Raw genomic sequence first — 12062 nt, 5'->3', positions numbered from 1 at the left:
AGACTTTGAAGTACACAGGTTGTTGTTGTTTATTGTCATCTTTAATCATTAAAGGTGAAGCCATAGATTTATCAATGACAGATAAATACAAGTATAGTGATTTCTCAGGTTCCGGCTTCGCGAGGACGGGAGGAGAAGATAATAAGATTTTGAAGTGCAAAAATCCTTTTTTCACACTCCTCCATCCACTCAAAAGTTACTTCTTTGTTCATTAATTTAAAGAAAGGTTTTGCCTTTTCGGCCGAGGCTCCGAGGAACCTTGACAAGGTAGTTAACTGCATGTCAACCTTTGTACCTCTTTAAGGTTTTGAGGATTTTACATATTCAATATGGTTTGACACTTTTCAGGGTTAGCTTCAATACCTCTCTGAGTCATCGTGAATCCGAGAAACTTTTCTTTCCAGACTCCAAACACACACTTTGTCGGGTTTAACCTCATGTTGTGAAGTTGGAAGTTACTGAAGGTCTCTCGCAGCTATGAGGTCATCATCCGCTTTGATTTTTATCAACATATCGTATATGTAGACCTACATGTTCCTCCCGATCATTATCATCGTTTTCTTCTTATTGTTTTATTTTCGCATTATTCTTCTAGTTTTACTCTCTTAATAAAAAAATAAGAAAAAAGAATCAAACAAAAAAATATATAATACTGTAAAATTAATAAAAAGAAGAGAAAGAAAAAATGCAGCAACAACAACATCAATAAAAAACGATAAAAAAAAACATGCAAAAAAAAAAGACAATAAAAAAAATAAACAAAAAAAATAAGGAACACACAAAAAAGAGAAAAAAAAAAAGAAAAATACAAAACTTTTCAATAGTTAAAACGTATATTCACACGTCACGCTCTTATTAATAAAACTAATTTTTATTGAGATTCGACTATTTGCTTGATTACAAAGAAGATTTGGACTAGTAGCATAACTAAAAAAAAGGAGTGATGAGATTGGAAGGTCGGTCCAAACAGCAGTGTGCAAACGGCGATCTTGAAGATCGAAGATAGAACCAAATTGTTAACATATTCGGATAAAGGTGAATCTTCACGCTTCCCAATTCATATTATCAACATATCTCCATCTCCTATACGCTAAGCTTCTTACGTATATACAGATCATCATTCAATTCATATTCATTATTCACATTCCAAGTTGCAACCACCATCACTTGCCAGAGAAATTCACGACTATGAGTGTGCAGCAAAATTCAGATGTGAATGTGCGAATTGCGAGAATCGCCTCCCATCTCAACCCTCCCAATCCCAAGGTTCCTTCTTCTCACGATTCCCTTCTTTCTCATCTCTTCTTCCTTTCATTGATAACACTAACAGTTCTATTGTCGAACAGGTGGAGGGTGATGGTGATGGGTGCTTGACGCGTGCACATTGCAGATCCAAAGGTGCTGCTCCGGGGTTCAAAGTGGCCATTTTGGGGGCTGCAGGTGGCATAGGACAGCCTCTCTCCATGTTGATGAAGATGAATCCTCTCATCTCCGTTCTCCACCTATACGACGTCGTCAACACCCCCGGCGTCACTGCTGATGTCAGCCACATGGACACTGGCGCTGTTGTAAGCTCATTATTCTATCACCATGCTTTCATAGTTTCATGTCTCTCACTATCATTATAATCTTATCTTACAATAGGACGTAAATTTCGTTATGAGAAATGCTAGGACCATCAAAATTTATTGTTTTTGGCCATCAGTTAGCCGTTAATGTTTAAAAATTAAAACTATGGGATAAAGTATGTTATTTGATTTCTAGATTAAAACAACTAGATTAAAGAAATTGAGTTGATGCCTAAATGATGGGCAAAATAAATAAATTCTGATGCCCCTACCATTTCTGTTTCGTTATAATAGGGTCACTATCATCCAATTATGTTATATGTTTCTGTTTGCAACAAATAGTTCATAGTTAAGTCAAATAAATTATTGAATTGGATGATTGTACAAAATTTTCCATTCTAATTCTAAAGTTATATTTTTGCATCTTCTTTTTGTCCTTATCTTTGATAACAGTCTCTTATTAGAAAGTAGTTAACTTGATTTGTGATTTGTGAGTTCTTTACCTTGGATTGGATTGTTTTGCCGGAATAAGTGAAAGCTCTTTCCATTTGGTTGGTTAGGTACGGGGATTTTTGGGGGCAAGCCAACTTGAGGATGCCCTTACGGGGATGGATTTGGTGATCATTCCTGCTGGCGTTGCCCGCAAACCTGGTATGACAAGAGATGATCTCTTCAACATAAATGCTGGAATTGTTAAATCACTCTCCGAAGCAGTTGCAAGGTTCTGTCCCAAAGCTGTTGTCAACATCATAAGTAATCCTGTTAACTCCACGGTTCCAATTGCTGCTGAAGTTTTCAAAAAAGCTGGTACTTATGATCCTAAGAAACTTTTGGGAGTGACAAAGCTTGATGTTGTTAGAGCCAATACATTTGTGGTATGTACTCTGCCTACTTATTCTGGCAGTTACTATAGTCATTTAATACATGCAGATCTCTATAGTGGACAATTAGGGTAACTAGACCATTTTGAGCTTTGACTGAAACAAAATATCTGATGCCAAAATTTGAGCTTTGACAAGCTAGGCTTATTGCTTGATTATAACAGATTGTTAGATTTGATTGATTAATTGAAGATTTAGTCGAGTTGAACTGACTGCTTTAGGCAATGTACATTGTTGGCTTAAAGTACATTAATAAGCATTCTTTGAAATACTTCTCCTCCATTTGATCATCTAAATTATGCGGATTCTACAAGATTGTTTGTTGAAGTCTGGGTACTACCAAAACAAGTTTCTGTGATTGTGGCTCTTTGCATATTGTTTTCTGACGCAGTCTTCTATTAATTAAACTAGGTTGCCAAGTTGGAACCCATTCATTCTAATCTTATCAGCTAAATTGCAGGCAGAAGTTCTAGGTGTTGATCCAAGGGATCTGGATGTCCCCGTCATTGGGGGACATGCAGGAATCACTATTTTACCTCTTCTTTCTCAGGTATGGCACTATACTACGTGAAATTAAAAATTGTCATGATATTTAGTTCAGGATACTTGAAAATGTAATACTGTATTTAGGTTAAACCTCCAAGCACTTTCACCGCAAAAGAGGTTGAGTACCTGACAGATCGCATACAAAATGGTGGAACTGAAGTTGTTGAGGTGAAAAATTATATTTGTCTTGGTACTCTCTTATAATAATTTCGTGTAGATACATTCCTCCATTGCTATGGACTATATTCACATTGGAATTTTTATTTATACAATGATGTGATTTCCCTAGGCCAAAGCTGGAGCTGGCTCTGCAACTCTATCAATGGTTAGTATTTTATTTACCTTACAGAAGAATAGTGCAATTGTATCCTTTTTCAGAGTATATAATTGCTTTACAGAATGTACATAATATTCATGGTTAACATAATTTGTTTCAAGTAAATGTAATACCAAGTTTGTTATAAATTGCAGGCATTTGCTGCTGCTAAATTTGCAGAATCATGCCTCCGTGCACTGAGAGGAGATGCCGGGATCATTGAATGTGCATATATTGATTCACAGGTATATAAGAATAAGAAGTCATTTTGCTCAGGTGCCCTTGTACAGTTGCTATCTCTTTTTCTTTGTAATGTAGTATTGTTAATTGTGCTACTAAAAAATCTAAGCTAGAGTAAGCAATCTTTTTATGAACTAACGAAGTCTGTCATAGGTGACTGAAATCCCATACTTTGCCTCAAAAGTGCGACTTTCCCGTGGTGGGGTTGAGGAAGTTCTTCCTCTTGGTCCCCTAAATGATTATGAGAGGTATGCAGTACTATAATCACCGACTTGCATTGATGTGTAGGTCTAACTGAAACATTTAGAGCTATAAACTAGATTTTCATTTCAACAGGGAGAGTTTGGAAAAGGCCAAGAAAGAGTTAGCAAGTAGCATCGAGAAAGGTGTTGCTTTCGTCAGAAAATGAGAGCAAGCCCATGATACCAATTTTACATAGAAATCCAAGTCATCTTAGATCCTGAAAATAAGTTGCAGTATTGTGCTATGTCCAAGTTGAGATATCAATTTTGTAATTGGAAATATGTAATTTATATATTGGTATCTTTCTGGAATTATGTAATAAAAATGGATCATTTTCGATACATCATCATACAGCAAACGTGTAATGATGGGGAATTAGGGACACTATATTGAGAACTATTGTTCTTGTTTCAAGTCTTCTTGTTCCCTTTGAGTTTTTATTTTATTTTTTATTTTTTTTGGTCATGGTTCCCTTTGAGTTTGATTCCATGAACTTTGTAAGAATGTTTATTCTGCACTAAAGAAAGCCCAAATATCGCTTCTTTTCCTGGACTATATTATATTTATAGAGCAAATATTAGATATTATTATATGTACTGCTATGAGTAATACTAAAATATCTTAATCTACTGACATCTATTGATTTTAGAATGTAATATGCAGATTGAAGTTTGGAAAGATATAAGGAAAAAAATTGTTGGTTAATTATTTTTTTTTAATGAAATTTTAATTTCTAAAAAGGTGTTATACAAATGGAGGAAGAGTATTTTGGTTCTTTTCATATGAATAAAGAGAATATATAAAGTTTTTGAAACTATAATTAAGTCGAGCTTATGAGATATACTTTAAAGCTATGGAAAATAGCCATAAAAAGGAGGTTAAGACAGGGAGACTTAAGTTTTGGATACCGAATTTGGTTTGATATCAAATAGATCATTTATACTTGCTAAAGAGAATGATGAAAAAATATAAATTAAAAAGGATCTATACATTATTTATTGACTTAAAAAAAAATGTGATAGAATATCTAAAGAGGTTTTGTGAAAGGTTTAGGAGAGGAAGAACTTTAAGGGTGGATATACACATAGCTGAGAAGTGTAAAAGAAAGTTTGCTCAGCTATATGTAGAGCTTGATATAACTGAACCTCTAGTATCACAGTATCCCATCAGTAGTAACCGTTACTATGGGAAGTATGAAGGGATTCACAACATTTGCTTTACTTGTGGTTTGGTAGGTCATGACCGCTCAACATGTCCCAAAAATCAGAACACACAACAGCCAAACCAAGAGATGCATGGGAAGAATTAGGGTGAGAAAAATGGCGAAAGGAGGAATGAACAGAGGAGAGAAGTTGCTGATAAGGGCATTGCAGAAATTAACGCTACTAACAAAGGTAAAAAAATCATTGAAGATAACGAGGAGGTGTATGAAAAAAGGACAACAAGGATGGAAAAACGCGAAGGTAGTGGGGTTGATGAAGAGAATGGTAAGAGGGAGCAGCTAATCATGAGGGGTACGAGGTTCGATATTTTGAGGAATAAAGGGATGCACTCTTATCAGAATGTAGAAAAAGATTAAGAAGAAGGGAATCATAAAGCTCAGCAAAGAAATACTGTTACGGCCCAGCCCAGAATCAGCTTTGGGTCGACCCGACCCGAGCAACACTCGACCCGGACATGCGCCCTCCAACCGACCCGGACACGCGTCCTGTACGGCTCACACACGGCTGCAGGACAGCGTCCTTGGGAATATGGGCCTGTCCCATAAGGGGCCCACTACTGACATGTATATAAGAGGAAGATTGGCTCTTCCCCCGAGGTACGTCATATCTTCCAGCCTTATTCTCTGCTCGCCTGCACATTACTGACTTAAGCGTCGGAGTGTCTTTGCAGGTGGCACCCCCCCTTTTTCAATCTTTTCTCCACGACAAGTGCTCGGCTACTCGACTACCCGCAAGCAGCGCGACCCAAGCCAAGGCGTCCCTCCTCTTCATCTATCCACCCGACCTGTTTGGCACCCGACGAACGAACATTGGCGCCGTCTGTGGGGAATTTGAAAGACTTGAAAGTTACTATAAATGACAAATTGACTACTTAGCTAGATTGGCCGGCATGTCGTTCCGTCTTCTAGGAGTAGAATCTTCTAAGGTTGTCCGCGTTCCATGTCCTCGGGACCTCCTTGCCATCGAGCCTTTCTAACTTAAAGGCTCCTTTTCCCATCGCCTTTTTGACTCTGAAGGGACCTTCCCAGTTTGCCGCTAGCTTGCCCTCTCCGGGGGTCGGCAGGCCGATATCATTCCGTCTCAGGACGAGGTCGTTAGGCTCAAAGTCCCTCTTGAGCACTTTGGTGTTGTAGCGCAGAGCTATTCTTTGTTTTAGCGCTGTTTCCGTCAAATGGGCCATTTCCCGGGCTTCATCTACCAGGTCCTTTTCTATGGTTTCCTCCACTCCTTTCAAAAGCAATCGCGGACTTGGTTCACCGATCTCTACGGGTATTACTGCATCCACCCCGTACGTTAGTCGGAAAGGAGTTTCCTTAGTGGAGGATTGCTCGGTTGTTCGGTAAGACCAGAGGACCGATGCCAGCTCGCCGGCCCAAGCACCCTTTTTATTGTCCAACCTCTTTTTTAGCCCTGAAAGGATAACCTTGTTGGCTGACTCCACTTGTCCGTTCGTCTGAGGGTGTTCTATCGAAGAGAACCTTTGCCTTATACCCAGGCCGTTGAGAAATTCTGCGAACTTCTTGTCAGTGAATTGTGTGCCGTTGTCCGAGATGATGACTTCTGGTATCCCGAATCGTGTTATCACCTGCCTCCACATGAATTTTCTGCAATTGGCTGAGGATATGCTAGCCAGTGGTTCAGCTTCTATCCATTTGGTATAGTAATCAATTGCCACTATGAGATATTTGACCTGCCCAGGGCCAACCGGGAAGGGCCCTAAGAGGTCGACTCCCCATTGAGCGAATGGCCGGGAGGTCGTTAGCAAGCTTAACTCGGAGGCCGGTGCCTTGGCAAAGTTGGCGTTCTGTTGGCACTTTATGCATTTTTTGACGAACTCTTTGGAATCTGCCATCATCGACGGCCAGTAGTACCCCACTCGGATTAACTTCCTTGCTAGTGCTCTGCCTCCGATGTGGTGCCCACAGCAGCCCTCGTGGACTTCCCTGAGGACATAGTCCGTCTGGTCGGGGTGTAGGCACTTCAGCAGGGGTTGGCTGCGCCCTTTTCTGAACAGCTGTCCTTGGATGACAGCGTATTTGGCTGCTTCTCTCCTTAATTTCACCGCCTCCTTTTCATCACCAGGGACTTGGCCATGTTCTAGGTAGTTGGTGATGGGGTCTAGCCATGAAGAACTTAGGGTTGTTATGTGTAGTGTAATTGCTGGTTCCCTTGTCATGCCTTGGATGAGAGACCGGTTTCCCTCTCCTGGCTTCGAGCTAGCTAATTTTGATAGGAGGTCTGCTCGTGTGTTCCTTTCTCTGGGTACATGCTGGACCGTGACTTCTTCGAACTTTTCGCTCAGGCTTTTGACCTTTTCCAAGTATTTCTGCAACAAGGGGTCTCTGGCTTGATAGCTGCCGTTTACTTGGGAAGTGACTACTTGGGAATCGCTGCATATTTCCAGCCTTCTTGCGCCGACCTCTGTTGCTAGGGTCAAGCCTCCTATGAGGGCCTCGTATTCTGCTTGGTTGTTCGAGATGGGGAACTCGAATCTAATCGACTGTTCGTATACGACCCCGTTCGGACTTTCTAGGATGATCCCGGCTCCTCCGAAGGTCTGGTTGGAGGCTCCGTCCACATGGAGCTTCCACCGTGTACTCATGTCTTCGCCTGGATCTCCTGTTACTTCAACCAGAAAATCCGCCATGGCCTGCGCCTTGATGGCTTGCCGAGGCTCATACCGTATGTCATATTGGGAGAGTTCGATGGACCAAGTCATCATTCTTCCCGCCAGGTCGGGTTTTTGGAGAACTTGCCGGATCCCTTGGTCCGTTCTGACGACCACCTGGTGACTCTGGAAGTATTGTTTTAATCTTCTTGAGGAAGTTAGGAGTGCTAAGGCTAACTTTTCCAGCTTGCTATATCTTAATTCTGCTCCTTGCAGGGCCCTGCTTATGAAGTAGACCGGCTGTTGGGTTTTCCCGTCCTCCCGTACTAGTACTGCGGCCAGGGCTTCGCTTGTTATAGCGAGATATAGGTATAGTGGTTCCCCGTCCCTTGGCTTCCCGAGAACGGGGGGTGCCGCCAGGATTTCCTTGAAGTGTCGAAAGGCTTCTTCGCACACTGGTGTCCATTCAAACGCCATCCCTTTCTTCATGAGGTTGAAAAATGGCAGGGCCTTTGTCGCCGAGGCTCCGAGAAATCGAGAAAGTGATGTCAATCTTCCTGCCAGCCTCTGGACGTCCTTGATACATCCCGGGCTCTTCATCTGAAGTATTGCCTGGCACTTCTCCGGGTTAGCTTCTACCCCTCTCTGAGTTATCATGAATCCCAGGAACTTGCCGGCTTCCATGGCGAAGGCGCACTTGAGGGGGTTCAGCCTCATGCCATGTTGACGGAGGGACGCAAATACACTTGCCAGGTCGTTTAGGAGGTCGTCAGGTTGTGTTGTTTTTGCCAGGATGTCGTCCACGTAAACTTTGACCGTTTTCCCTATGAGGTCGTGGAATATCCTGTCAGCCTTTGATATGTCGCCCCTGCATTTTTCAAGCCAAATGGCATTACCTTGTAGCAGAAAGTTCCTCCTGGCGTTATGAACGCCGTTTTGTCTTCGTCTGGTCGGTGCATTGGTATCTGATTGTAACCGGAGTAGGCGTCCATGAAACTCAGATACCGGTACCCCGCCGCGGCGTCGACGAGTGCATCTATGTTGGGGAGGGGGAAGCAATCTTTGGGGCATGCTTTGTTAAGGTCAGAGTAGTCCACGCACATTCTCCATCTGCCATTGTGTTTCTTCACCAATACCACATTTGACAGCCACGTCGAGTAGTCCACTTCTCGTATGAAGCCTGCTTCTAGGAGGCCGGCCGTTTGTTTGGCTACCTCCTCTGCTCTTTCCGCCGACATCTTTCTCCTTCGTTGGGCCACTGGGCGTGCTTCCGGCTTGACGGCTAGGTGATGTGAGATGATTTGTGGATCTATGCCCGGCATGTCGGCCGGTGTCCATGCGAACAGGTCCCTGTTGGCCCTTATCATTTCAATCAAAGGCTCCTTCAGCTCATGTGGGAGGTTCTTGTTAACGAATGTGAACTTTTCCCCATCGTCATCGATGCTAAACTTCTCCAGGTCCCCTTCTGGTTCCGGCCTCGGCTTGTCCTCTACTCTTGCATCAAGGTCGGCTAGGAATACGCCAGATGCTTCCTTGGATTTCTTTCTGAGGGAAAGGCTGGCGTTGTCACAAGCGACCGCCGTCTCGAGGTCTCCTCTCATGGTCCCTATGGATCCATCATCGGTGACAAACTTCATAACTAGTAACTTGGTGTTGATTATGGCTTCAAAATCATTGATTGTTTTGCGTCCCAAGATGATGTTGTAGGCTGTGGAGTCTCGAAGGATTACGAATTCGGCCATCGCCGATCTTCGGCCTTGCATCTGTCCTACCGAGATTGGTAGGGAAATAACTCCGTCTGGTTTGATGAAGTGGTCGCCTAACCCGATAACCCCGTGCTGGTGGGTCGTCAAGTCGGCATCCTTTAGCCCCAGTGCGTCGAACACGTTGTGAAACATGATGTTTGAATCAGCTCCTGTGTCGACAAGGATCCGTTTGACGAGGCCGGTTCCCACTCTGGCCGTTATGACCATGGGAGGGTTTTCCGGGGCGTCGTTGAACCATTGGTCTTCTGGGCCGAAAGAAATGGATGGGGGTTTTTTGGTGCTCCGTACTGGTGTAGATGAGATCGCCAGAACCTTGGCGTCTTTCTTGTGTGCCGACCGGGACTTTCTTCAGAGTCAAAAAGGCCACGGGCTGCCGGTCTAAACGACTTCAAACCAAAACGGTTAATAGGAACAATAACACGAACAGCCGAGTAAACGACAAATATAAACCAATACGGTTAGAAATGATAACGCACTCAGACAAATAAAAGGTTTATCGCGACAACACGAGCAAGCGACCAATAAAGGTCATTGTTCACAAGCCAAAAGAAAAACGGTTAATAGTCCACAAAGCCAAAAATGGCAAAAAACTAAAATAGTTTACAAGTCAAAATAAAGCGGCTAAACAAGAACTATAAACAGAAGGATCACTTCATGGAGGCATCGACAACCTTGCCATCATGGATAACCTTACGAACACCAATTGCCGACGTGTCGAACTCAGGGGCAATAATTTTAACTTGAGCTTTAAGGGCTTCCTCGGTAGCCAGGATCGCCCCCCTGCCCTGTTTGACGACGTCCTTGTACTTTGCCTTCCATGTTGACAGCTCGGCCTCCACAACCCGCTTCTCTTCCTCAACTTCAGCCACCCGCTTTTGCGCCGCACCGACCTGTCCTTCCAGAGCCATCTCACGCTCGACTAAACGTTCAATCATCGCGTCCGACTCTTTCTGTTTCTTCTCGGCAGCTGTTAACTTTTGTTCAGCGGTGGTAGCTTTCTGCTCAGCTGTGGTGGCCTTCTTCTCGGCAGCGTCCAACTTTCCCGAAGATTGAGTCAGCTGCTCCCGGAGAGTTTCCACTTCATTTTTTAATTCATTGTTGGCCTTCCCACTAGCCTCCAGCCTCCTCCGAAGGGACTCCATCCCGGACAGCTCAAACTCAGCCTTCCGGGCTATCACGGCGCCGCGCAGGAGTGTTCGGTACATCCACCTCGCTTGCCCGGTAAGGGAAGACTCGTGGAAGTACTCCTCAGTGCCGGGGATCAGTTGGGTATCTATAAAATTGCTTGCGTCGAAATTCCTCTCCATAACGGTGAGGACCCCCTCGGGACTAGAGGACGCCTTCCTTTTCCTTTTATGGGTGGGGATGACCACCTCCACATCATCGTCAGGGGCAGACGTCGAACCCCCCTGGCCTATCACTTCGTGAGGAGGAGAGGCATGAACCGCTTTCTCGACCTCGACCTGGGCAGCTTGGGTCGAGATCCCGGTTCCCCCAACCACGCCCTCCGGCCCTGAAGTAGTTTTGTCCTCCGGAGGAGCTGTAGACGTCTCAGCGACAGACTGCTCATTATCCTCCTCATCATCACCGCCGCCAAGGAAAGTCTGAAACAAGTCGGGAAGACCCGTCACGGACGCAGACATATCCACTGCAGGAAAGCAAGGAAGGTCGTTTAGTCGTCACACAATATCAACAAGAGGAAAAAAGACAAAGGGAAAAGTAAAAAGCTTCTCACAAATATAGTTACGGCCGGACTCCCGGTCACCCATGAGGAGATGGGGATTTACCGGGTTCTTCCCAAAAACTGCGTTTAGCACCTCGGCAATTTGCTGATCTACTGCCGACATGTTTTTATAAATTACCTTAATAAAACTATTGGCTCCTGCCCCGAAGCTCCAATAAGTCGGGATGAGCCGTACCCCCTCCAAAGACAACCAAAAGGGGTGACGACCTTTGGCCGGACGGACCTTAAAATACTTGTCCTTAAACCCATGGTAAGAATCTTCGAACAAGCCGAAAATCTTCCGACCCTGGGCAGCCCGGAAAGACATGAACCCTTTTCTATGTTTCCCCTCCTTGGAAGGGTTTGTGAGGGTGAAGAAAAAGAGGAAAACATCCACGGACACCGGCAGTTCGAGATATTCACAGACCATCTCGAAACAGCGGATCGAGGCCCAGCTGTTCGGATGCAACTGCGACGGTGACACGGAAATTCGGTTTAAGAGTGCCATTTGGAAGGCTGAGAACGGAATGCGAACTCCGACTTGAGTGAACATGGCTTTGTAGAACCAAATCCAGTCGGCGACCTGGCTGGGTCGGAAGTTGATTTCATACAAACGCTCGTGAGGAGCCGGGACGAAAACGTCGTAATTAGCCTCCTCGTCGGTCCCGCCGCACAAATACCCGGCTTGTCGGAACTCGGTGAGCTCCTCTTCGCCCATTTGATTGGGTGAATCCCTTATATCAGAGACGACCCAGGCATATTGGTCGTACGCCGCGGGGTTAACGGATGCCCGGGAGACCGTGCGAGCCATACCTACATGGGGGTACCATCCAGTTAGTCTAAGAGATCGGTTGCTCAAGCCGAACACACACACCACCCTCGCGACTTCCCGACTAAGGCCAAACAAGACTAAATGGCTAAAAGAGCGAGAAAAAACCTACCCTGGAA

General features: G+C 44.3%; 1 protein-coding gene across 1 annotated transcript; it reads left to right on the top strand.

Moving 5' to 3' along the window:
- The first annotated feature begins 854 nt into the window (after window positions 1–854).
- On the top strand, window positions 855–4349 carry LOC112748103 (malate dehydrogenase, glyoxysomal-like). Its single transcript, XM_025796309.3, has 10 exons — window positions 855–1035; window positions 1114–1266; window positions 1347–1568; window positions 2129–2443; window positions 2910–2999; window positions 3080–3163; window positions 3285–3320; window positions 3467–3556; window positions 3705–3799; window positions 3888–4349. The coding sequence occupies exons 2-10, from the start codon at window positions 1189–1191 to the stop codon at window positions 3958–3960; spliced, it is 1083 nt and encodes a 360-aa protein (XP_025652094.1). The 5' UTR covers window positions 855–1035; window positions 1114–1188; the 3' UTR covers window positions 3961–4349.
- The last annotated feature ends 7713 nt before the right edge of the window (window positions 4350–12062 follow it).

Source organism: Arachis hypogaea, chromosome 15 (assembly GCF_003086295.3).
Source record: "Arachis hypogaea cultivar Tifrunner chromosome 15, arahy.Tifrunner.gnm2.J5K5, whole genome shotgun sequence".
Classification (NCBI taxonomy): Eukaryota; Viridiplantae; Streptophyta; class Magnoliopsida; order Fabales; family Fabaceae; genus Arachis; species Arachis hypogaea.
This window is presented reverse-complemented; position numbering and strand designations above follow the sequence as displayed.

Bases quoted from the DNA above. Each gene is read 5' to 3' on its own strand.
- LOC112748103 (XM_025796309.3), top strand. From the start codon at position 1,189: ATGAGTGTGCAGCAAAATTCAGATGTGAATGTGCGAATTGCGAGAATC. The intron at 1,569-2,128 runs GTAAGCTCATTA...TTGGTTGGTTAG, and splicing joins ACATGGACACTGGCGCTGTT to GTACGGGGATTTTTGGGGGC. The intron at 3,557-3,704 runs GTATATAAGAAT...AGTCTGTCATAG, and splicing joins GTGCATATATTGATTCACAG to GTGACTGAAATCCCATACTT.